This window comes from Cervus elaphus, chromosome 3 (genome assembly GCF_910594005.1).
Source record: "Cervus elaphus chromosome 3, mCerEla1.1, whole genome shotgun sequence".
Lineage (NCBI taxonomy): Eukaryota > Metazoa > Chordata > Mammalia > Artiodactyla > Cervidae > Cervus > Cervus elaphus.
The window spans coordinates 23,925,692-23,951,250 of record NC_057817.1 but is presented as its reverse complement, the minus strand read 5'-3'; the positions used below and the strand labels follow the sequence as shown (position 1 = coordinate 23,951,250).

The window sequence follows — 25,559 nt, the reverse complement described above, 5'->3', positions numbered from 1 at the left end:
ACCAGTCCTCAGCCCGGAGGGTGGGGACCCCGATCTACCTCATCAAGTGGTGGAGAGGACTGTTAGTTAGAACAGGTAGAGTGACGAGCATAAAACAAGGAAATGGAAAATGGACCTGCCCCTGTTATTGGAACCCTACAAGCAAGGCTACAGATGCGACTTTTGAAGGTGAAGCCTGGACAGATGCCGAAGAAAGTGAGACTTGGGTCAGCCACCTCCTCCTCAGCAGCTTGAGGCTGCAGCTCAGTTCCACCACATCAGTACACGCCAGCCAGGTGCGCGCCAACCGCGGGGGCGAACAAACAGGACAGGCGAAACCAGGCCGTCCCATGGGGAACTATTTATAGCCAAGTGTTCCTTCACCTCCAATTTACCATCTAACAGTTTGGTTGGCTCAGCTTTGGGGAAACGGTGTTCTTGTCAAAACGCTCGTCAAAAATATCCCACATCTGAGGAGAGAATTGGTGAGGAGACCCAGTAAGGGTTGGCAGAAACTTCTTCCACCAGGCGAAGGGGGTCTAATCAGTCTGACCAGGTCACAGTAGCTCCAGACGCTGCCTGATACCAGAGACAGTGCTGAGCAACTTGTGCACAAGGACGGGTGGGTGTTTACCTTTCCCCAGGAAATAAGGCTCACACAACAGGAAAGATGATCAATGTATACTTTAAAAGAACGTGTATACAAACAAACCCCCTCCCATATGTTACTGGGTTTCCTCCAAGGAAAACAGATTAAATCAAATATCTACCAGGCACTCAGCCCTGTATCGGGCTGTGGGAATTCCCGGCCTCCTTTCTCAGGAAGCTTAAAATCAAGTTGGGAAGGCAAGACAAACGCACGAGGAAAGGTCAGGCATCCGAGCAAGACATCTGTAACAAGTCAGAAGGATGATAGAGACAATGGGTATTTCGGGAGATGAGGGAGAAACGTGATCACTCCAACCTTAGGAGGGCTCAGAGAGGAGGTGGAGTTTGAGCTGAGCCAAAGCATAGATTCACAGGATTCAGTAAAGCAGAGGGAAAAAAAAGCAAGAGTAATCCAGGGAGGAGGTCCAGTGTAAGCAAAGGTGTGGGAGCAGTACAGGGGGCGCATTTGGAGGAAGCCAGCCAGCAGGCAGGTTTGACTACAGCGGGGCATGACTGCACAGAAGACAGAATCAGCGACCACCAGAAGAAAAAAGGGTTTCCTAGGTCATCCAGTAGAATCTCATTTTACAGATGAGGAAATGGAGGCTTGGGGAGACTAGGTGATTCACCTCAAGTCACATAGCTAGTTGTCAGTGGGAAATCCTTTGAGAAAACAAATCTGTTAGTATTCAATGTTGAATTGGAGTAAATTAACTGGCTACAGAGAGACAAAGGAGAATCAGACTAGGGTGAAAGAAACAGTGCCCTTTTCAACTATGAATGTTGGTGGTCACAGGAGGTGCTCAATAAATGCTTACTAAAGAAATTGATAAGATAACCGCTATATAATTTCAGAGGCATGTAGTATCTTTGAGTTTATTTTCTCTTCCTTCCCACTGCCCCTCTCCCCCAGTGAATAAAAATCTCAACTTGAGCAGTGGTATACCCACCAAGTGGAAAAAAAGTCCTCAGAGATAAAAGTCAAGGGGAGTCTCAAAGGGTTTCAGATCTCTAACCTCTGTGTGCTGGGTGTGGGTACAAAGGGCAGAAAACAAACCCCCTATGTGGGTGGCAGGTGGGCTGGGGAGAAGGAACATCTGAGTTTCTTTTTTTTTATCTTCTTTTTAGCCCTACAATCTCTTTGAAGCTATGAGAAATCAGGTGCTTTGTACATTTCCATCATAAAGGAGACAGAATTGAAAGGTTAAAAGTCTTAGGAAGGTGAATCAAGGATGGGGTAGGGCCAGACCCCCATATGCTTCATCCAGGCAGCTTATGAGTAAGGAAAGGAACTGCCTTGACAAGTTCACACATGGGTAGGGAGGTTATTATGAATACATTCTAGAAATTTCTTTCAGGCCATTTCAGGGATGGGGGGGTGCTCTCTGAGCAGTACATAAAGCAGTTGGTATGGTCTTGTGCATAAACCAGAAGCAATAAAAAATAAACAAAAAAAAAAGCCAAAAGCACAAAATGGATCAATATTAAAATCGACATTGAAGAAGGCACACAGAACCAACCTTAAGTAACTGGCCATCTCCAGTCCCCAAGAATAAAACAGTCCTGTTCATTACCACGGTGCCATAAACGGATGTCAGGTCGGAATGGATCAAAGTAGATGATGCGATTGGTTCGACTCTTTCAGGTTCATCCTCGTTTTTCTGAACATGCACACAAACGTACAAATTAAAAAACAAAAAGATAATTTTTAACAGTGATAATTCTCATGATAAAATGTCATTCATGCCCACCTGGGAAGGATCCTACTGGTGCCCCCAATACATTTGTTTAGGCAAGATCCCCAGGAGCAACCTTTTATCCCCTTTATCTGCAGAATCACTGTGCTTGCCCAGCCTGTGGAAAGCCATTTGTTTACTGCGTATTAACATGTATTGATTGCCAGCAGTGAGCTAGCCATCCATTTAACACTCCCCCAGCAGATATACGAAACCGAGGTCCACTTTATTGCCAAGAAAGAGCCCACATTGAATTGGGAAGGAGACAGTCTTATACGTGGCTATTTGCAGGAACATGCGACAATTTATTTTGGTGAGGGTTTGGCTTCTGCGAGGTTAAACAAGCCATTTTCTAAGATGTGAGATGGACCATCCTATTTGATGTGATGGTAGAGAGGGAGGAGTCTGGATTTATAAGAAGGTGCCAGTGTGTTAGCCCAGAGACGGGGTAAGTCATTCAGAGGGTAAAGAGGGAAAGACAGAGTCATGGATGGTGGGTAAGAGAGCACCATGGAGCTAAGGAGGAACCAAATGCAAGGACTGGACCTGGTGCTCATGTTCCTGAGGAAGAAACGAAAAACCTAACTCTGAACCTGAAGGCATTTAAATGGTCTGAAGTTCTGAGCACATATAATCACAGGCTCACTCCCGATCATTAAATAAAGCCCCTCTTTAACCCAGAGCAGAGAGTGCATCGCCCCAAATGTCTTTTTCTTTCTTGTTTAAAGGCATGAAGTGCTTCACGCTGCTTCTTGCCTTCAACGACAGGAAACGGAGTTTGTTATACAAATCTCTGGAAGATAGGGAGCTAGAAAGAGTCGTTGCCTTCTGTAGCTACTGAACACAGTGTGATAGCATACGTTATCTGCCAGAGCTCAGTTCCCAACTGTACTCAGGTTTGCAAAGAAAGGCACGTTTACATTTCAGCCAATGGGAGAGCCCGCATACTTCTGTAAGCATCAGGGCAACTCCTAAAACCACCCCATTTGGGGCGGGGGGAGAGGGGCAGGGGAAGGCTGAGACTTATTAACTTCATTATATTATTGCCGATCGTGTTTATGTATTTCAATTTATGTCTTATTAAATATTCAGTATTGTTAAACCCACCAAGTTTCATTAACATCTAAACTAAATGGATTCATGGACCAAATTGATTTCTGAAGCCTTTAAAGTACCGTCTATATTTCTTTGTTGAAGTTGCGCTGGGAGGAAAAGATAAGCTGGCAAGGGTTTCTCCAATGCCGTGATCTCTTTTCAAGTAAGAGATGTCATAACCTAAGAGAAAGTGACTTATTTGCATAAAATATTCCATAGTGAACTCAGTTGAAGAAGATTTTTAGAAAGCTCATTAGAGATTTTTTTTTCCTGTTAAAAATTATTTCTCATACCGTCAGGGAAGATGAGGAACTGTCCTGTGAAAATGAAGTTGAGGGAAAAAAAATCTCTATGAGTCTAAAATCAGAACAATAGATCACTGTTTAGATAAGGATCCCTCGTGACTATGAGAAGAAAAAGAAAAATCGGTGACCTTTAGATTTAAAAAAAAATAAAACCACACCACACATCTTGCTTTAAAATAAAACCAGAATTGTTCAAACTTAAGATCAGCTGACCACACTTCTTATTTTTGTTAAATATTTGAGCATCTCAGAAGTGCTTCACTCAGAGAACTGGATGTCATCTTTGTCTGAGCATCTGGAATGTTCTAACACTGCTCTTTTTGGATGGAGGACTCCATTCTCCCTCCTCCTATGATACAGACAGAGTAATGACTCTGGATTGCTGATTATCCATCCACAAGGGCCAAAATGAGACAATGGAAGTCATGTTCAACTCTTACCACCACATGGATTGTAGTCTGCCAGACTCCTCTGTCCATGGGATTCTCCAGGCAAGAACACTGGAGTGGGTTGCCATTTCCTTTTTCAAGGGATCTTCCTGACCCAGGGATTGAATCCAGGTCTCCTGCCTTGCAGGCAGATTCTTTACCACCTGAGCTGCGAGGGAAGCCCATATCTGGTATACAGTAGGTACTTAATAACTGCAGTGATTCAGATTAGCCAAGAACCATGATATCACAGTTAGCCTTTGCTGAGGTGGGATGAAATACTCTGTTTGTGAAAGATTGACTCCAAAAAACCCAGAAGTGGCTCAAAATCTGACAAGGAACAGGGAGAAAATTGCTTTTAAATTACTGTTTCATCTTCTCTAACATCTTTCCCTGACTTCTGACTGTTTCTCAATAATTGCATTTTTCCAAATTAAGCCCTGGATCAACAGCACAGGTAACTAGCATGGCCATTAAATCAATGTTCTCAGAACTTGAGAGCTGGTGAACAAATCACCTGGGACTAGGGGTCAGAGAGGTTAGGTTTACAATTCAAGTTTGGTTCTCATCCATTGGATGATCTAGGCAGTTTATGGAACCCTGTTGGCAACTAGTTTTCTCAGCTGTGAATAAGGCCAATGGTACCTAATTGGTAGGGTAGTTATGAAGGAGAGAGAATAATGACTGTAATAATAACAACACGTTAATACATGCTAGCTGCTATTGGTGGTGATTTAGTTGCTAAGTCATGTCTGACTCTGTGCGACCCCATGGACTGTAGCCCACCAGGTTCCTGTCCATGGGATTCCCCAGACAAGAATACTGGAGTGGGTAGCCATTTCCATCTCCAGGTGATCTTCCTGACCCAGGGATCAAACCCATGTCTCCTGCATTGGCAGGCAGATTCTTTACTGACTGAGCCACCAGAGAAGCAGAAATATGCATTTACTGTGTTTTCGTGGAGTATTTTATAATACTCTAACAAATAAGGATTCCTGTAGGGTGGTGAGACAGACTTTCAGGCTTTCAATCATGGCTCTGTCACTTTCTAAGTAACTTTGTACACATTATGTAGCCTCTCTGTGACTCAATTTCCTCCTCTATACAACAGAAGTGAAGATTAAGAGGAATTTGTGCCATGGACTTGCCACGAGGACTGAAAGAGTTAGGACGCAAGTCTCAGGGAACAGTAAAGTCTGGCACGTGATAACTTACGACCCATGTCTGCTATCATTACCTTATTTAAAACACAAAACAGTTGCTGCCACGCCCGTGGCAGTTAAGCCCATCTCCTTCTTTGCCACAAAACCCTAATTTTGTTCAGGTCACAATAAACCCAAGCCTGAGAAAACTATGATTGGCCCAAGCTTCATGGTTATCCCATTCTCCGTTGCCTGGTTACTCACTTTCCCACCCCTTAGAACTAGAGGTGGCCATGTGGTCCAGTCTGGACCAGTAAGATGCCAGAAATCCACTAGAGGCACTTCCGGGAATGAGCTTCCTCGTTGCTAAGAGAAGGCTCTTGAGGAGAGCCCTTTGTTCTTCTTCCTACACTTCCTCCCTTTGGACTCTGATGTGAGGCTATCCATGCAGAGAGGTGGCAGCCATTTTGCTTCCATGAATTCAAGATGGGAGATGAAAACCAACAGTGTTGCAGGGGAAGGGTAAGAGACACTCGGTTCTTGGGGACACCACTGAGCACAGACTTCCAACCTTTAAGCTTTTTACTAACAACAGACGTCATGGTTTAAGCTGCTATTTGACTGGGTTTTCTGTTACTTGTAACCCAAAGGAAGTCTCTGTGTAAGAAATGTGAGTCATGACTGTTGGACATGCACTAGACTCTAGCTTTTCCTCAGCCATGAGGGATCAGAACTGTTCGAGTGTTTTCCTCTCACTCTGGAGAACCCTGGCCGTAGTCAGGATTGTGCAGCCAATTACAACAGCGAGTCTGGAAGAAAATAGGAAAAAGCGGGCTTGGACTTCATGTAAACTTGAAGGGCTGCTCGTGCTGAATGGAAATGGATTCTTTTGTGTTGGAAACACACAGAAATGGACAGGTCCCTGTGAATGGAAAAAAGAACCCTCTGAATGGCTTTCTTTTGCTCATTTCGGCAAATGAAAACAAAAGACAGACAGGCTCCAGAGAAACCTGCTCACAAAAGTGAAATTAATACCTGGGGAGTCAAGTAAAAAAAGGGGGGGAAATAATGCTGTGGCCCCCCGTGTCCAGAGATAATTTTCACTTTCATAGGTTTTTTTTTTTTTGGTCTATTTTCTATCTTGCCCTTCTCTCCCCCTTAGGGCATAATTGGTAATGTTGCGGCCTATTCTGTCTAGTTTATTATGTGTAATTTATTTTTGAATCCCAGCCTCTGCTTGTTCTTCTGTGTGTAACAAGGTTAATGCCTTGTAATGATGCTTTTGCCAGTTCAGCTTTTCATGACAAAATCCAATCTTGATTTAGCTCTAAAACTTGTCTCCCCTTTGGGCTTTCTTGGTTCCCTCAGAGTTGTCACTCGTGTCTCCTTCGTGCCATGTCTAACCACACATCCCGCCTACACTTGAGCCTGCTCTCAGAGGGAAACCTTTTTCGGTTTGTCTCAAATGATGTTTGGGCTGAAAAAGAGAGTGCCTGGGCTTGACACACCAAAGTGGGACTAAGGCTACTGGGAAGGGGTGTGTGTGTGAGCGTGTCTAGGAAATACTGGGCATGTCATGAGGGAAACAGCTTGACCTTGTAGCTCCTTCACATGATCTTTCAAGGACCATAAACATCCTCCAGTGTGCACTGCCCAACTCCAGGGGACACGAGCCTGTCTTCTAGGATGTGAAGGGCACACTCGGGACTTGAGCACCACGGGGCCCCACCCCTACCACGTGGAAGATGATCTGACTCAGCGAGAATCACGCGGGAGGCTCACAGCCATGCTGCAGTTATTATGGGAACAGCTGGAGGAAATGCACTCAAATGTGGTCTCTCAACTGTTGGGGAAACAGAAAAAGTCCAGTCTTTAATCCCCACAGTGCTGAAAAGATTCTCTTATTTTGGTTTTTCCCTATGGGACCAGGGCAAAAAAACAACTGGATGTCTAGGAACCTGCTGTGTTCAAATGCTCAGTTGTGTCCGACTCCTTTGCTATCCTATGGACTGTAGCCCATCAGGCTCCTCTGTCCATGGAATTCTCCAAGCAAGAATACTGGAGTGGGTTGCCATTTCCTCCTCTGGGAATGTTCCTGACCCAGGGATCGAACCCATGTTGCCTGTGCCTCCTGTATTGGCAGGCAGATTCTTCACCACTGAGCCACACCTGGGAAGCCCAATGCCTCTCTGGCAGTTAATATTGTACTCTGCTCCTCATTGGCATACTCACCGGAAGCAGTTTCTTCATCATTACTTACCCAGGGGCCCACTTGCAGTTAGGAAACTTCAGCAGGAGCCCTATGCCCAAGATTTGGCCCTGCTCCATCTCTGACCTGCTGCTTGATTTGGGCAAGCCCCCGAACCACAACAACTGAATCTGTAAATGGATGCAATAATACATATGTCCTGCCTATTGGCACTGTTGTGAAGCCCAAATGAAATCACATGTGTGAAAACAATTGGAAAACTATGTTCATCAAGTTAGAGAATGGAAAGAACTATTTACCCATGTTAGGTAGTGATAGTGAGTTTTAAGCCAGCTTTTTCACTCTCCTCTTTCACCTTCATCAAGAGGCTCTTTAGAGAGCTAGTGGAGGTGATGGAATTCCAGCTGAGCTATTTCAAATCCTAAAAGATGATGCTGTTAAAATGCTGCACTCAATATGCCAGCAAATTTGGAAAACTCAGCAGAGGCCATAGGACTGGAAAAGGTTAGTTTTCATTCCAATCCCAAAAAAGGCAATGCCAAAGAATTTTCAAACTACTGCACAATTGCACTCATCTCACATATTAGCAAATTAATGCTCAAAATTCTCCACGTGAGGCTTCAACAGTAGGTGAACCGAGAATGTCCAGATATTCAAACTGGATTTAGAAAAGGCAGAAGAACCAAAGATCAAATTGCCAACATCTGCTGGATCATCGAAAAAGCAAGAGAGTTCCAGAAAAACATCCACTTCTGCTTTATTGACTACGTCAAAGCCTTTGACTGTGTGGATCACAACAAACTATGGAAAATTCTTCAAGAGGTGGGAATACCAGACCACCTGACCTGCCTCCTGAGAAATCTGTATTCAGGTTAAGAAACAACAGTTAGAACCAGACATGGAACAACAGATTGGTTCCAAATTGGGAAAGGAGTATGTCAAGGCTGTATATTGTCACCCTGCTTATTTAACTTCTATGCAGAGTACATCATGAGAAATGGTGGGCTGGATGAAGCACAAGCTGGAATCAAGATTGCAGGGAGAAATATCAGTAACCTCAGATAGGCAGATGACACCACCCTCATGGCAGAAAGGGAAGAGGAACTGAAGAACCTCTCAATTAAAGTGAAAGAGGAGAGTGAAAAAGCTGACTTAAAACTCAACATTCAAAAACAAAGATCATGGCATCTCGTCCCATCACTTCATGACAAATAGATGGGGAAACAATGGAAAGAGTGAGAGACTTTATTTTCTTGGGCTCCAAAATCACTGTGGATGGTGACTACAGCCATGAAATTAAAAGACTTTTGATCCTTGGAAGAAAAGCTATGACAAACCTAGACAGCATATTAAAAAGCATAGACATTACTTTGCCAACAAAGGTTCATCCAGTCAAAGCTATGGTTTTTCCAGTAGTCATGTATGGATGTAAGAGTTGGACCATAAAGAAAGCTGAGTACCAAAGAATTGATGCTTTTGAACTTTGGTGTTGGAGAGGACTCTTGAGAGTCCCTTGGACTGAAAGGAGATCCAACCAGTCAATCCTAAAGGAAATCAGTCCTGAATATTCATTGGAAGGACTGATGCAGAAACTCCAATACTTTGGCCACCTAATGTGAAGAACTGACTCATTGGAAAAGACCCTGATGCTAGGAAAGATCGACGGCAGGAGAAGGGGATGACAGAGGATGAGATGATTGGATAGCATCACCGACTCGATGGTTTTGAGTTTGAGCAAGCTCCGGGAGTTGGTGATAGATAGGGAATCCTGGCATGCTGCAGTCCATGGGGTCACAAAGAGTTGGACACGACTGAGTGACTGAACTGGTCATCTGAAGGAAGAATTTTACTTTTGGACTCAAAGGATCCAAAGGAAAAGTTCAAAGTGTGCAGGAGGAATAAAGAGGGGAAGTTTAGGGACACACTTGGATATTTCATATCCACCTGCTTCCCTCCCTCTAAGGGCCCAGAGTCCTCCAGCCCTGCAGCCCTAGTAGTGTTAGTCGCTCAGTTGTATTCGGCTCTTTGCGACCCCATGGACTGTAGCCCACCAGGCTCCTCTCCAGGCAAGAATACAGGTTTGGGTTGCCATTCCCTTCTCCCAAGGATCTTCCTGACCTAGGGATTTAACCCAGGTTTCCTGCATTGCAGGCAGGTTCTTTACCATCTGAGCCATCAGGCTCTAGCCCTACCTATAGTCAAAGTCTCACTATCCCAGGTTTATCCTTCTTTAAATGGCAACCCACTCCAGTATTCCTGCCTGGAAAATCCCATGATGGAGGAGCCTGGGAGGCTGCAGTCCATGGGGTCGCAAAGAGTCGGACACGACTGAGCGACTCCACTTCACTTATTCCTGTTTTGTGTACCATCCCCCATCTAAATCTCTATCCTTTCCATGTGACTACTTTCAGTCAATTATCTATGAAAAGACAACCTGACTCAAACAATTCACAAAAGTTTCTGAATGGCTGACAGTGCAAACAAATGCATTTTCCTAGATTCTGAGAGTTGGAAGAGATACAATCCAACAACGTTTTCCATGAGGAAGCTACTGGCATTCTAAATAGGATATTTCTTCACTGTGGGGGCTGGCCTCCATGATGCGGGATTTTTAGCATCCCTGACACCTGCCCATGTTATAGCAGTACTGCCCTCATTCCTCATTTTGACTATTGCAAAAGCTCCCTCTCCCAAATTGCTAAATACCCTCTAAATAAGTGGCATCATCTTCTTTGAGTACCAATGGAATCTGTCATAAGGTTTCAGAGTCGCTGCAAAGTGGTTATTCGGATGCTTCTTCCTTCCAACTCTCCTCCTCCTTTCCATCATGGTGAGCGGTACCACCATCCACCCTCAGCTCCCCTCCATCACTCTCCACACCCGATACATGAAAAATCTCAGCTGAATCTCCCAGTCTTAAGTCTATCTTCTCCATCTCCGTGGTCCCTACCCGTCATCTCCCTCCTGATCTACTGCAAGAGCCTCCTGGTCTCTCTCTTTCAACCTATAATTTATTCTCTATCCAGTAGTCAGAGTGATACTTTAAAATACAAAATAGGTTATGTTACTTCTTTGCCTAAAATTCTTCAGTGGCTTACCATCGCATTTAGAATTAAACCCAATGCCTCCCCAGGTCCCACCCGATCTGGTCCCCGCTTACTTCTTAAAACTCAACCCTTGTCATATCATTCTTTTCCTTTACTCAGCTTCAGTTCCCCCTGTGTCCTTCCTTTAACATGTCCCCATATTTCTGCCTCAGGGCCTTTGCATGTGCTATTTCTTCTAGTTCCCCTCTCTTCACTTCTTGCAGGCTGATTTTTTTTGAAAAACAGCTTTCAGATTTCAAGTTCAATGTCACCTCCTTATGGTCACATGACTATAGATCTTCCTATCCCTATGCTAGTTGTTATTTTGAATTTTAACATTCCATTTGTTTTCTTGAAAATAATTACATTGCTTAAATTTTTTAATTTAATGTCTGTTTCCCAGTAGACTAAGCTTTACAATAGCTTATCTTACTCTACACTCTGAATGCAGCATATACCTCAGCATCTAGCAGGTAGCAAGTTGTCAATAAACATTTATTGAATGAATAAATACATGGATCAATGTTTGAATGCTTTCAGTCAATATCTAGCCAGGCGACCCTGGTACACTGCTAAGTAGGTCTAATCATTACAAAGTTCTTCTACAGAGGCAAAACTTGTTCCTTGCAAGCACTGGGCCTTGGTTCTGCCTGGGGAAACAATACCAAACTACCCCACATCACCTGCTTCCATGTATTGGGTTGGTCAAAAAGTTCATCAAGTTTTCCTGTAACACGAAAAACCTGAATGAACTTTTTGGCCCATCCAATACATTCATATCCATAGTTCATTGATGCTTGGAAGAGAGTTTCTGGGTCTTTTGCCATCTCTGTCTACAGACAGTCTACAGACTTGGTGTACTTAAAATGAGGCTCTAAGAACTAAACAAAATACATTTAGGTATTTTGGTATTCTCTCACCAAAGCAAAGAATAATAGCACTGTTCTTTCCCCATGATTAGAATGGCATAATTCATGAACATTGGGCTAACTTTAGAAATAACATAGTAACACCATGGATAAGTAGAAAGAACAGGAGATTCAGGGTAAAAAAAAAAAAAAAACCTGGGTTTAAGTTCAAGCTCTATTGCTTATGAGCTGTCTCTAAGCAGTCATTTAACCTTTCTGAGGCTACTCCACCCACCCACCTGCTCCATCCAGTCCATTTGTGAAGCTTTTGGCTCTTGGCCAAGTGCTTGACCTGTAAAATACAGATGGGATTAAACCCCCTACTGTCAAAATAAGCCAATCAAATGAGTTCTAAAACAAAATGCAACATTTTGCCATTGGTTTTCTGACACACATAGTAATAGAACGAGTGTCTAGAGTATGGGCTCCACTGACATCCAGTTCCTGCAAAGAATTCAGGGAATTCACAAAACTTGATGAGAAAAAAAAAAATCTTGTATCATGAACTCTGACTGAAATTTAGTATTTCCTTTCATTATTAATGCAGGCCACAGTCATATTAACTGAACCTGTGACTTTGTCATCAAAAGAAATCAGATATTTTCAAATCATTTTATAGTTGTTTCAGATATCTCAAAATATCATTTGTGCTTATCTCTGCTTGGAAATGATGGTAGTTACTGCTGTTAGGTCTCGCTATTTAATGTGTTAAGATATATTACTCTATCTCAAATTGGACAAAAACATCTGGATATATCTGTAGATCAATATAATTGGTTCATTTTGCAACTCTCTCTTTTTTCATGTGTTTAAAACCATGAGGAAGGATCTACAGGCTTCCCCAGAGGTCCACAGCACAAGGGCTTCACGGGGTGAGGACCCCTGTATGGAGGGGCACAGAGATGTTGCTAAGCCCAGGAGACTGAGGCTGGGTGACACCTACAGCTACCAGCTGCTCTGGGTGTCCCAGGCCTGTGGATGCCTCCGAGAAGCAAGGACCAGCACTTGGAATCCAATTTCTGAAATTGATCACTGATGGAAAAGGGGCTCAGGAGGATGTCAGTGCGGAGTCATTAGGAACAGTTGATGGGTTAGAGAACATGCTTCTCAAGTGGACTCTTCCAAAACCAGGCCGGAGGAAAAGACGAGGAATCGGGCCTCACTGGTGAGAGAGTCACAGAAAAATGCCCTTCCCTCTTGGCTACCTGGCTTTAATTCTTCCTATAAACACAGCTCCAGGGTCCTGGGCTTCTCTAGGAAGCTCTTACCTCTATAAGCTGTAATCACATCTTCTCCACCAGATGGAGAGCACCTTCTTTTCAGTTCAAATATTTATTGAGGGCCCACTTTGCAGTAGGTGGCGTTCTCGATGCCTAGGAAGCACCGATGAGACATCCCTGGCTACTCCCCATTGGCACCACCACCATGTTGAGCCCAACACACAGCCTGGCACGTGGCAGGCTCTCCATTAGAGGCTGACAGAGTGGGCCTCACTTCATGGCCAATTGAATGTTTAGTTGCCCTCTCTGGCAAGGAGGTCTCAAAGATATCTAAAATCTATGACAATTAAACTAACTGGTCACCAGTACTTCTCAATTCAACATCTTAAAAAGCTATTTCATTTAATCCCTTGTCTACACCCACACTGCCAGCTCTGTTCAGGTCTCCACCAGGCTCACCTGGATTACTGCAGCCCACATGATCCATCTGTCTCCCTGCATGTTCACTGTGGCCACCACTCTAGACCAAGGTGACATCATTGCTCGCCTGGACTGCTTAAGGAGCCTCTTGCCTCTTTGGGGGCCAATCTCTCATCCACGACCCACAGGGCAGGCATTATTTAGGAATTCAAATCCAATCATTTCACTTCCCTTCAAAGGCTCTTCTAAGCTTTGAGGAAAAAAAAAAATAATAATAACCTCCTTCCCACAGCCTGCCAGGCCTACGGGGTCGGTTACTGCTTTCTTCCCTGACACTCTCCCCCCTCCACCTCCCTAAACCAACCACACTAGCCTTTTGTTCTTCAAAATGACCAAGTCATTTCCCCTTTTGAAGCCTTGCACTGCTCCCCACTCCCTGTGGGAGACGCCTACAACTATCCTTTCTCATCTTCCTGGGGTCTACTTAACTTCCTTAAAAAGAACTTTCCCCAACAGCTCAAGTAACATGGCTCTATTACATCCTCAGCTTTTTCCTTCACGAAGCCCCAGTCTCAGCCTGGGCCTCAGTTTCCTCACCTATAAAATGGAAATCACATTACCCATCTCACAAGGCTGGGGTGAGGGTTAAATGAGTTAATATTGGTAAAGGGCTTACTTAGAACAATACCTGGTGCAAAGTGAATTCTTTAGAAGGGCTAGCTATCATTTTACTGCAAAAAGAAGCTCTTTGTTTTCTGCCTATTTATTGTCTACTCTATTCATCACTGACAGAAATATTTCACACAGTGCTTGACACAGAGTAGGGACTCAAGAAGTATTTGATTGAACTAGTGATTGTCCTTCTAATCAGCAGTTTTGCCTCTCATCGCACCTCATTCATTCTTCTGAATGATCGCATTAGAACACCATCAGATCACGTCTACTTAGAGCCCTGCTGTAGTCCTCCAACAGCCACAGCTTTCCCATCCTGCTCAGCAGAGTCCCAGAAGTTCCTCTGAGATGCTGCAGGGACCAGCAAGGGATGGAGGGAGGCTGAGTTGCAGGATTCTGGGAGTCTCCCTGCCCCTGCTTCACCCTGAGTCTGAGCACTTGGCAATGGCCTCACCCAGAACAGCAGGTCAAAGATGATTTGTGAGTCTTTTTTCTCACACTGAGCTTCTGGTTAAAGATTTAGAAGCCTGGGTTTGTAAAATCTGAAAACAATTGACCATCAGGATAAAATCCAGCCATCTTGGCCAGTCTCATTAAACCCTTCGCCATCTGGCCCAGCGTGCTTATTTCTGGACACTCCCCAGCCAGGGTGAGCTACCTGCGGTTCACAAGCTTATTCAACTTCCCGCTTGTGCACAAGCTGTGCCTTCTCTCTGGAACTCCCTTTCTGCCTCTTCTGCTCGGCTTCAAGACACAGCTCCAGTGTCACCTCTCTAAAGCCTCCCAGGTCCTCCCACGCTGAGTTTGACGCTCCTTCGTGGCGTTTCCACATCACCTTTTTGCTAAATTTCGTATGCTGTCTCAGGGCAATGCGAAGGTTTGTCCTACTCTCACCCTTTCTGTTACAGCAGGGGTGGGTAAACTACCAGCTGTGGACCAGATCTAGCAATCTGCCTGCTTTTTGCAATGCACCCCCCTCCCAAGCCAAGAATAGTTTTTACATTTTTTTAATGGCTGAAACAATCTAAAGAATAATAGTTTATGACAAGTGAAAATTATACATGAAATTCAAATTTCCGTGTCCATAAAGTTTTATTGGAACATCGCCACGAGTGTTCATTTTTGCATTGTCTGTGGTTGCTGTCACACTTCAGTGGCAGTCGAGCAATTGCAAGAGACTGCACAGGGGCCTGCAAAGCCTACGATACTGACAATCGTTACAGAAAGTTTGCTGACTTCTGCAGAAGCGCACTGGCCAGAGTAGTGCAGTGGGGATTACTGGGGTCAAATCCCCTTTGTGACTCCTCTGAGGAGATACTAAGTGTAACTATTGATCAGATAGTCAAACCCATCAACTATAGAAACTGTAAAACAAATCACAATTCTCTTTGGTTTTCTGACAGTATATAAATTAGTATTAATTTTCCATCTTGATGAAAATGCTAACAAAAACTATGAGCATAACTGACAAAAAATCTTAACCACTACCATGCCCCTAGGAGGCCTCCCTAGTGGCTCAGATGGTAAAGAATCTGCCTGCAATGCAGGAGTCCTGGGTTTGGTCCCTGGGTCAGGAAGATCCCCTGGAGAAGGAAATGCAATCCACTCCAGTATTCTTGCCTGGAGAATCCCTGGTGGGCTACAGTCCATGGGGTCACAAAGAGTCAGACACGACTGAGCAATGAACACTTAGCTCAGTGACTTTTTTCACCATGCCCCTGCTACCACAAACAGGTGAGATCCATGATGCCCACAAGCTGTCCCCCAGCAGACTGTGGGGGTTCTCAGAGCAGCCTTCAGTGATCATCAGCTAGGTGCCACCATGTAGGTGCCTACCTCAGGGAAGGCAGAGGTGGGTCATGGAGAAGCCTGCAGGGAGGCAGAGATGGTTCCATGCCACTGTAGTCAATGTGGTAACCATGGTGTGGTTCTCCCATCTTTCCATTCCAAGGCCACCTGCCTACACCACCTACTGGGGGCCATCACATGATGGTCTTCCTTCTTCTGACTGAACCAGGACTCAGTACTTGTCCCGAGGGCAACAAAGCCCTACCCTGAACTTGGGCTCATAATGTGGAGTCAAAGGATGGGTTGGACCCCATTCTATTTCCTGGTCATTTGAACTAAATAATATAGAAAGCTGTGGCCAGTTGGCAGCTGATGCAGAAGGTTAAATGCTATTGAGAGGCAGAGTGGGGATCAGGTCAGGCTGAGGCACATTCAGGTGGACAGGGAGAGGGACAGATATTCGAGGAAGCCGAGGTGGTCATTTGATAGCAGGACTGAGGGAAGACGCCACCCTAAGTCAGGTTGACAATGAAACCTTCAAATAAGGATCCTTCCCACTTTCTGCTGCTGAGCACCTTTCCGCTGCTCTGCAGAATCTTCTTCCCACTCCACATCAGTGCTGCACGCTAAGTTGCTCAGTTGTGTCTGACTCTGTACAACCCCATGGGCTGTAGCCCGCCAGGCTCCTCTGTCCCTGGGATTCTCCAGGCAAAAATACTGGAGGGGGTTGCCATGCCCTTCTCCAGAGGATCTTCCTGACCCAGGGGTTGAACCTGGGTCTCTTATGTCTCCTGCATTGGCAGGTGGGTTCTCCATCATTAGTACCACCTGGGAAGCCCACCGCCTGCCCACATCAGAGAGCCCCAGCCTATTACTACTGAAAATCACGACAGTGATGAAGTAGATACATACATAGTGTTTACTCTAGGTCAGATAGTGTTCATATCCTATACATATTAAGTCATTAATCCAGACAAAAATCCGATGAAGCAAAAAGGATCAATACTTCTAGGTAAACAAACAAGCAGAGAAAGGTTAAATAATTTGCCCAAGGTCAGACAGCTGGGAAACAGCAGCTATGGTCCCTGCCTACCAGGATCCAGAGTCTGTGCAGGCAACCACCTCTCCTTTTCCTAGGTTTCCATGTAATCCCACATGTTCCTATCCACTAAATTCCCCATCTCCTTATGTAGATCTTGGTTTCACGCAACCAAGTGTGCCTAATTAGAATAGAAATGGGTATCAAGATTGATGCTGTAAAGAGTAGACCCTTCGAATTCTGGCGTGTGGAACTGGCTGTGGTGTACACAGCTTAGAAGACTCTAGAAATCTCCCCCCTGCCCTGCCCACATCCTGGAATGAAATGCAAACAGACTGTTGCATGAAAGGCTGAAGGAGCTAACTAAACCATGACTTACAGGTTCTTGAGACTCAGACTCCAATCTCAAAAATAGTTAAGACTTTGGAAGATTTTTAGGTATTTCTGTTGAGCAATTAGAAGAGGATAAGGAATAGAATCCTTTGAGCTTCCCTTATGGCTCAGGTGGTAAAGAATTCGCCTGCAATGTGGGGGACCTGGGTTCAATCCCTGGGTTGGGAAGATCCCCTGGAGAAGGGAAAGGCTACCCACTCCAGTATTCTGGCCTGGAGAATTCCGTGGACTGTATAGTCCATGGGGTCACAAAGAGTCAGACACGACTGAGCGACTTTCACTAAGGAATATAAGGGGAGTGGGATGAGTTGGTTACTTTCTATGACCTGAAGTAAAACTGCAATGAAAACAATAGGACAAGTTCTTGGCCCAGGTGTTTGAGCTGCAAGGGAAACTGTGATACCTTGCGGCTGCGGTTCTAAAACCTGAATGTATAGTAGAATCACCTGGAGGGATTGTTAAAATACAGACTGCCCATCCCACACTCTACTCTGATTTTCTAATTTAGTAAATCTGATGTGGGGGTCCAAGAATTTGCATTTCAAGTAAGTTCCCTGGTGATGCTGTTGCTGGTCCAGAGACTACACTTTGAGGATCACTGCCCAACAGCACAGAGCCCTCTCTTCTCGTCTCTGGAAGGCATGAGCATGCACATTATTAAACTATACCATAGAAGTGCCAACTATGCTGGGTTTTTATGGTCAAAGTTAATGCTCAGGTTGGCAAGACTGTAAGCCTGGCAAGTCCAAAGAATGGGAATTTCTGGGGAAAGCCCGAGGAGTGGAGGATGTCAGAAAGGCTCAGACGAGAGAAGAAAGAGGCCCCAACACATTAGACATCAAGAAAAAGACAATAGTTAAGGGAGCATGACGGCTTCCCAGGTGGCTCAGTGGTAAAGAATCCACCTGCCAGTGCCGGAGATGCAACAGATGAGGGTTCAATCCCTGGGTTGGGAAGCCCCCCTGGAGGAGGAAACGGCAGCTCACTCCAGTATTCTTGCCTGAAAATGCCATGGACAGAGGAACCTGGTAGTCCACGGAGCTGCAGAGTCAGACACGACTGAGCAACGGAGCACAGCATACATAAGGGAGCATGAGGTGGCCAGACTCAAGAAAGTGTGGCTGCTAAGGGCAGAAAACATGCCCAACATGAGCCCCCAACCCCTTTCATTTATTAATTTAACAAATATTTCTTAAGTTACTATGCTACATACTCTGGCTTCAACAAAGAGCAAAATGTTACAAGGTTCCTGACCTCCTGGGGCTTGTATTTTAATTGTGGCTGCTAATAAAGATAAGAGTTCCTGTCACCCAGATTTAACACGCTGAGATCTTGGGATTGAGTTTATGAGCTAGTTCTTATGTCCAAAAACCAAAAACTGAGAGCAGTCCATTCAGGTCCTGAACGTCTCTCTGAGGTTGTTGTAAGTCTGAACACAAAGGGTGTCAGTGCTACCTAGAGACTGACCACTGAAGAACTGCAGCCATGCCAAAGCCTAAATTTCAGGTGCTCAAATATGCAGATCCAGAAACCCAGTCTGCACTCAAGAATTCTCTGTTCTACTGTCTTAAGTCCAGCTTAAGTCAACCCTAAAGGAAAACCACTCAATCCTAAAGGAAATCAGTGCTGAGTATTCATTGGCAAGACTGATGCTGAGGCTGAAGCTTCAACACTTTGGCCACTTGATGTGAAGAACTGACTCCTTGGAAAAGACCCTGATGCTGGGAAAGATTGAGGGCAGGAGGAGAAGGGGACGATAGAGGATGAAATGCTTGGATGGCATCACTGACTCGATGGACATGAGTTTGAGCTAGCTCTAGGAGTTGGTGATGGACAGGGAAAGCCTGGCGTGCCATAGTCCATGGGGTCGCAAAGAGTCAGACACGACTGAGTGACTGAATGAAGTCCAGCTTATAGCTGATCTCTGAGTAGCAGCAAGAGCCTAGCCTCCTCATGAGTAGCCTCCTCATGGAGGACAAGATTGACACCACAATCCAATGTCTGTGATGCTAAACTGTTCACAGCTGTGTGTTACAAGATCAGGTCCTCAATCCTCTGTCATTTACCAGTTATGGAAATTAACCAAAGCTCTCCAGGTCTCAATGCCTCATCATAAAACCATAACCACCACGGTCCTTGCTGCATATGGGGCATTACAAGCAACCAAATGTGAAGTGCTTAGCACAAAGCCTGGCCACAGTAATCATCTAACAGTAGTAGCTATGACTGCTTTTTCCCTCTAAGTAGGTGTTGGCCTTTTTAAATCCCTCCCTGCATAGCAGATGTGTGTATGGGGGTAAAACTCACCATCTAGTCTATAGACTGCAAAGTGGCCAGACAAGATCATAACAGAAACTAAAGGGGAAATAAACATCACAGGAAGACTGTGGATTTTGAGGTCTATAAGGCTGCACTGCCGAGTGGCCCTGGGACATCACTTCTGCACGCAGTAGCTAGAAGCATCTTGGGTTACTGTCTGTTGGAGAGCATGCGAGTGTTTTGTGGTTGTCTACATGACAGATAACTTATGTCAGGCTTTGGAATTATGTGAGTGTGCAGGAAGAGGGTGTGTCTCCCTACAAGCAGTAGAATGAAATAGAAGAGTCATCTCATTGGCCAACACAATAAGAAAACACACTACCCTCAGTGTCTACAGAGGCCACCATGTTTAAACCACAAGCAACCCCAGGACCCAACCACAGTAGCCAAGTAATCTTCAGACCAATCAGACTTCAAAACTCAGGTACACACACTTTTCTATCAGTGTATTGGTATGCCTAGGGTGGCAGGAGTTCAGAGATGAGAGGAAGTTAACTTACATAGTTTAAAACATTCATTTTTATGTTAATCCAAGCACACGGATATGTTACGGAATAGAATGAAAAAAAAAAATCACATCAAGTTTTAAAACACACTTCAAGGGGTGTATACTAGGGGAAGTTGGTTGCTGCCTCTAATTAGGGGACTTTGAAGGCAAAGTTTGAGAAGCACTAGAGTGGTGGAATGAATACAGAAGTAGATATTCCAAGACCTGGGTTTAAGCAGAGGTTCTGATGCTTGCTTTGTGTGTTATCTTGAGCAAGTTGCTTTAGTGATCTCAAGCTTCCTCATCAGGTAAATGGGAAAGTTCCTCAGAGGAGCAACCTTAGACTTGGTGAGGGGCTCAAAAGAAGTAATATATGAGGAACTGCATATAAATACTGATTAGGATTATTAGAGAGGGTCTACAGAATTGGGCTGCCTGGGCACGTTTGCAGGCTGGAGCTAATCTGCCATAGTTGTGAAAGGGGATTCAAAATTGGAGGCAAGACCGAAAAAAATCATGGCCCAGTGTGTGAACGGCTGAGGACACACTCATTGCACAAGCATCTCGTGAATGAATCCTTAGCAAGAGAAGCTGAAGGCAAGAGAATCAGCTCACAAGAGATCAGGAGAGAACCTAGACATGAGAAAACACAACCCAGTCATTCCTGTCACTTTCCTACCCACGGTTGACTGAAGATGGAAAATAAGAGAGTCATCCAGGGGGAGCAGGGAAAGGCAAGCCAGTCTACGCTTGTGCCTCGCTGCCTATGGATTACTGCTACAATGCTGTGTCTGCTCTGGGGGAACCACTGTTAGAATCAACTGAGGCTCCCTCTAGAGTGTTTTTTCAAGTTTCGTCTCCTGTCTTAGGCACCTTGTAATTCAGCATGCCTTTTCCAAAACACATTGAAAACCTGAAAATAAAATGCAGAACAAATGCAACCCAAATGACATCATTGTTCTGAGCGACAACTAGGGGCACACTGATCTCATAACCCCATTAAATGGGGTTGCCACCTGCTATTGTCCTTTCAATGGTAGAATAAGTGGCGCCCAGCACAGAGCATTGCCTGCACTAGCAGGCATCAAACAAATATCTATTAAAGTATCTTATCTGCCTATTTAATAGGTTATAAAATTGTCAGCTTTTTCATCAAAACTACTGCCTTCCCCCCCTCCCCATTCAAAGTCTCTCTTGAAATTCAATTCCATTAAGGCTTTTTAATACATATGAGCAGCAAGAAATTTACTTATTTTTTTTTTAAAAAGGCAAAACTCCAAGTTCCCACCTGACAAGCTATTGTTTGAACTGGAGTACATTATTTAACTTGGATGAGAAGCTCAGGAGGTAGAGACCCCGTCTTTCAGAAACTGCAGCTCTGAGCACACTGGGAGCTCTGGATATATAACAGCAGCAAGACATGCTGTGGAGGGACCTAGTTTAACTATTTATTTTTCCAATTCCAGATTTTTGGCAGCCTGTGTTTACCCCTTGCTTGATTTCTAAGGGGCAGCCACCTCCCAGGAGTGCCCCACAAAGATGGATAAGCAGCGCTCTGACTTTTCCTTCCCCTCATCCCAGCGCAAGTAGGAACACCTGATTGAGCCAAAAACGTGGATTCTGAGTGTGTTCAGGGTGCCTGCTGGGTTTGGAAGGGAACTAAGTCCTCCAGGACTCAATGGGTAGAGTGAGGAAGTCAAGAGAAATGTTTTGGCTCCCACACATCTACACAGCTGTCAGATGGCGGAGCTTGGACTTCCACTGTTATCACCTGCTGCGGGCCCCCGAGCTGTCTTGTCATTAACCCAGGAGACCAAGTATGCCTAAAGCTGGACAGTAAGTGCTGTGTCGGGGTACTTTCAAGTCTTTCAACAGAGAAGTCAAAGGTGAATATTTTTTGCCAAACTTGAACTCATAAGGATCTCATAAAGACAGATATTAAATATTAACTTATAATTGTATAGCCAGATGAAGTCATTTAGGGAGTATTATGCATTATTTACCTTTTAAAATAATTATAGCAGTAACTAAATGAAGACATTACCTGTGTGCCCCAGGACAGAAGTAGCCGGCAAGGAGGAGAAAGCAAATGACCATTCTAAGGGGCCTTACAAAAGACGTGTTTTTAAATTCTTTCTGGGTAATAGGGCTAATATTTGGTAAGATGGGTTCTGCCTGGGTGAGGGTGGGAGGGTTTTTCCACACACTTCTCAATAGACCTTAGCGCCAACGTCCGCTCTATGCTTACACAACAAATGTATCAACACGTTTGTCCAAGTGAAGACTTCTCGCCTTGCTCTCTGACGCATTTTATACCAAAACAATGGCAACACCTGTAGCCGTTAATTTCTGCTCTTTGATTTCTGTCCAGTTATAAAGGAGGCGCTCAGCAGGCTCCCCTCTCAGGAGCCATATGTGGAGTTGATGTGCCAGCAGCCTTGGAAGGAAAAGAGCCTGGGAGAAGTGCACAATGGCTCCATAATCCCCATCAACTGGACCCTCTTGAACCGCGGCTTTCTTTCCCAGTCAAAGAAACGGCAGTTTCAAGAGTCAAGCTGTGGCTGCCTTGGGAACCCTGGGGGAGGTTGGGGGGGGGGGCGGTGGTGGAAAACTCTGCCATTTGCCTGGGTGGGTGGTGCCCCTGAGCCCCGCCATCCAGTCAGGCAATCTGGAGCCCAGAAACTGCCTCTGGCACCCCCAACACTTTCTCTCGCCCTCCCCTCCAGGGTGAGGCTTTTTACCCACAAAGCCACCTCCGCCGGCCCAGCCTCTCCCCCGAGCCTAGACCACAGCGCACACCCTCAGCAGAGCCGCAGCCCCGCCCCCTTGCACCGGGTCGCGCTGAGGGTTCTGTTCCCCCAAGCCTGAGCCCCTGTTCCAGCCTAGCGCTGACCGCTGTTGAGCAGACCAACTCTCCAGACCACATCACACGGGTGACGGGGGGTGGGCACAAAGACTGGGGTGTGGCAAGTCCTTTAGGTTCCACGGCTTCTCAGCCCAGGGCACTGCGTTTGGTAAGCCTGGTGAAGACAAGGGTCAAAGGCACAGGCCAACCCGGACCACACACCGGGGGAAGCGATTAGGGGAGGGCAGGGGAGCTGCTTGAGGAGGCTCAGACCCAAACAAGTGCCCCTGTTTGGATAGGCAGGGATGGCAATGGGATGCAGTTACCAGAGTTTTGAGCTTAACTCCTACCCTCTCCACCTCCCCCCCCTTTTTTTTTCACACTCCCTCGGGGACCTCTGGCCGTGCAGTAGAGTAGCCCGAGGTACCAGGACGGCCGTCGGGCGGCCACAGGGCCGCGTAAATCCGAGACCTGGAAAACGTCAACCCTCTCTGCCTGCGGCTCTGCCTCGCCCGCAGCTCCGCCAGGGGAGCGCTGCCCTCCCCAGGAAGGGGCAGGACTTACGCAGTTGTTCTCGTTGTTATCGATCTCGAAGTCCCAGCGGCAGATCTTGGTGCGCGCCTGGATCTCACTCATCCTGAAGAGGCAGAGTGCGGTGGTGGTGGGCGAGCGCTTCTCCTGGTCCTCTCCGGTGGCTGCGCTGAACACGCCCGCCCAGACGTCCAGGGCCTCCACCAGGCTGGAGGAGAGCAGCAGGCGGCGGCCGTGGCCGCAGTGGAGGGCCGCCTGGCCCTGGAACAGGAGCATCTCGGAGCTCTTGGCGATGCGCGCCATGCTGGGCCAGCCGGTAGCGGCGCCTCTCGAGTAGTTGTAGGGGTAATAGGGGAAGTAGACGCTGCCGTTCCAGAGAAAGGCGTCCACAAAGTGCAGGCTACCCCCGCCGTCGCGCAGCTTGAGGCGTCCCGTCTCCTTCGTGGCCAGGCTGCGCTTCCCCGTGTCCTTGAGCGCGATGGCCGTTTCGCGGTCGGACGCCGCGGGGTTGCAGCGGCTCGCCGTCTCGGACTCGGGCAGCACATAGGTGGCGGCCACCGCCAGGTACCAGCTCTGGGTGTCGTTCGCGTAGTACACCACGCCGGCCGTCGAGCCCTGCGGGTGACAGGACACCACTTCGGTGCCGTTGCGGAGGGAGCTGCGGCTCAGATTGCCCAGGGGTCGCACCTCGCAGGCGCCCCGGTCGAAGGTCCAGCCGGTGAGCAGCAGCCCCTCGAGGCCGGCCGCCCCCTCGCGGTAGGGGAGCAGCAGCTTGCTGAAGCTGCTGCCCGGCCGGGGCCGCGCGGGGGGCGTCAGCGGGACGGGCTCCGAGCAGTTGCCCGCTTGGTCCCGGTATAGGCGCGAGAGCCTGTGCTCCAGGCTGTAGTCCAGCTGGTCTAGGCAGCTGCCGCTCGCCACGAACACGCCGTCCTCCCGGCTCACCGCGATGGCTCCGATAGCTTGCTCCGACCGCCACACGGGCTCGTCCGCGCCCCGGCCGGGCGCCGCGAGCGCCAGCAGATAGGCAAGCAGGGGCAGCAGCCCGGCGGGGCGCGGGGGGCGCGGCGGTGCCTTCCTCCGGGAGACCTCCATGGGGCTGTGGCGAGGGGGGGCAGCCCCCGGGCAGGGCGCGCGGCGGCGACAGCGGCTCAGGCGCGCGGCGAGTGAGACGCGGGCGGCGGCGGCTCCTGCGCGCGCTCGGGCTCCCGCGGCCGCCCCATCCCCGCGGCTCGCCGGGGAAGGAGAGCGGGGAGGGCGGCGCGCGGCGGGCTCGTTCCGGCAGCCTGTGCAGCGGCGGCGGCGGCAAGCCCTGCGCGCTCCGGCGCCTCTTCCTCCGGGCCCTCCTTCTCCGGAGAGTTCCTCTGTGCAATGCTGGCGCTCGAGGGGAGGCGCGGAGGGGAAGGGAGGGGACGGGCGGAGGGGAGCGAGGCAGGCGGGGAGGGCTGGAGAGGTTGGGTGCGCTTGTGCGTTTCACTTTCCCATTGTGAAAGTGGGATGCAACTGGCCCCCTTCCTCATCCTCTTCCTCCTCCGCCCTCCGCCTCCTGGCCGCCCGCCCTCCCTCCACGCCCATCTCCCCTCCCCTCTTGATTCGGAGAGATAGGGAGGAGGGAGGTCTCGTAATTTGGGTTACTGTGTAGGTGGCCTCTTTCATCTATTCATAACAAAGCTGAGCCGCCTGCCGCCGCCGCCGCCACCATAGCCCCTTAGCTCGCCCGGGGCTCCCGGGGCGCGCTAACAGCGCACCAGGCTGGCTCCGGCGCCTGTCCGCCCGCGGGGCTGCTCCAACGCTCGGGTTTTGTTTACGAGAGCGGCGCGGAGAGATGCGCAAGGCTCGGGGAACTAGGACCCAGGCCGCCAAAGGGTTGCAGCTGAGGCCCGGGGCTCGGGCCACTGGGAGGCTGCGAGGGCGGCTGACAGGTGTGGAGCGGCGGGAGGGAGGCCCTGGGGAGGAGCGCGAGAGAGGGAAATACTGACAAGCCCCAGGCGCAAGGAACCAAGGCGCCCCTGTGACAGGCGATGGGTTTCCCCGGGTCAGAGGAGTGAGGTGGAGGAAAGGCAGGCGCCGATATTCTGGTTCTGGACAATCCCTGGGGCCGGAGCTCCCATACTTGAAGAGGTTCTCTCATTTCCCTTGGCAACGGAGTCCCAGCTTTCAAACCTAGCACTTAGAAAGTTCTACTCATCATCTAACCTGAATGATCATGGCTAATATTTATTGAGGACGTACTGCGTGCCGGGTCCCGCTTGAAATTCGCTACGTGGATTAAAACTCATTTAATACCCATGACAACCCTATTAGTGACTGTT

General features: G+C 47.4%; 1 protein-coding gene across 1 annotated transcript in view; it reads right to left on the bottom strand.

Annotated features, from left to right (window-relative positions):
* The window catches only part of PLXNC1 (plexin C1), a 152,226-nt gene extending 127,741 nt beyond the window's left edge, over positions 1 to 24,485 (bottom strand). The window contains exons 1-2 of the mRNA XM_043881327.1: positions 23,284 to 24,485; positions 2,148 to 2,288 (exon numbers count right to left, since the gene is read on the bottom strand). Coding sequence (XP_043737262.1) covers positions 2,148 to 2,288; positions 23,284 to 24,342 — 1,200 coding nt within the window. The 5' untranslated portion in view covers positions 24,343 to 24,485. The remainder of the gene's footprint in view (positions 1 to 2,147; positions 2,289 to 23,283) is intronic.
* Between the last annotated feature and the right edge of the window lie 1,074 nt (positions 24,486 to 25,559).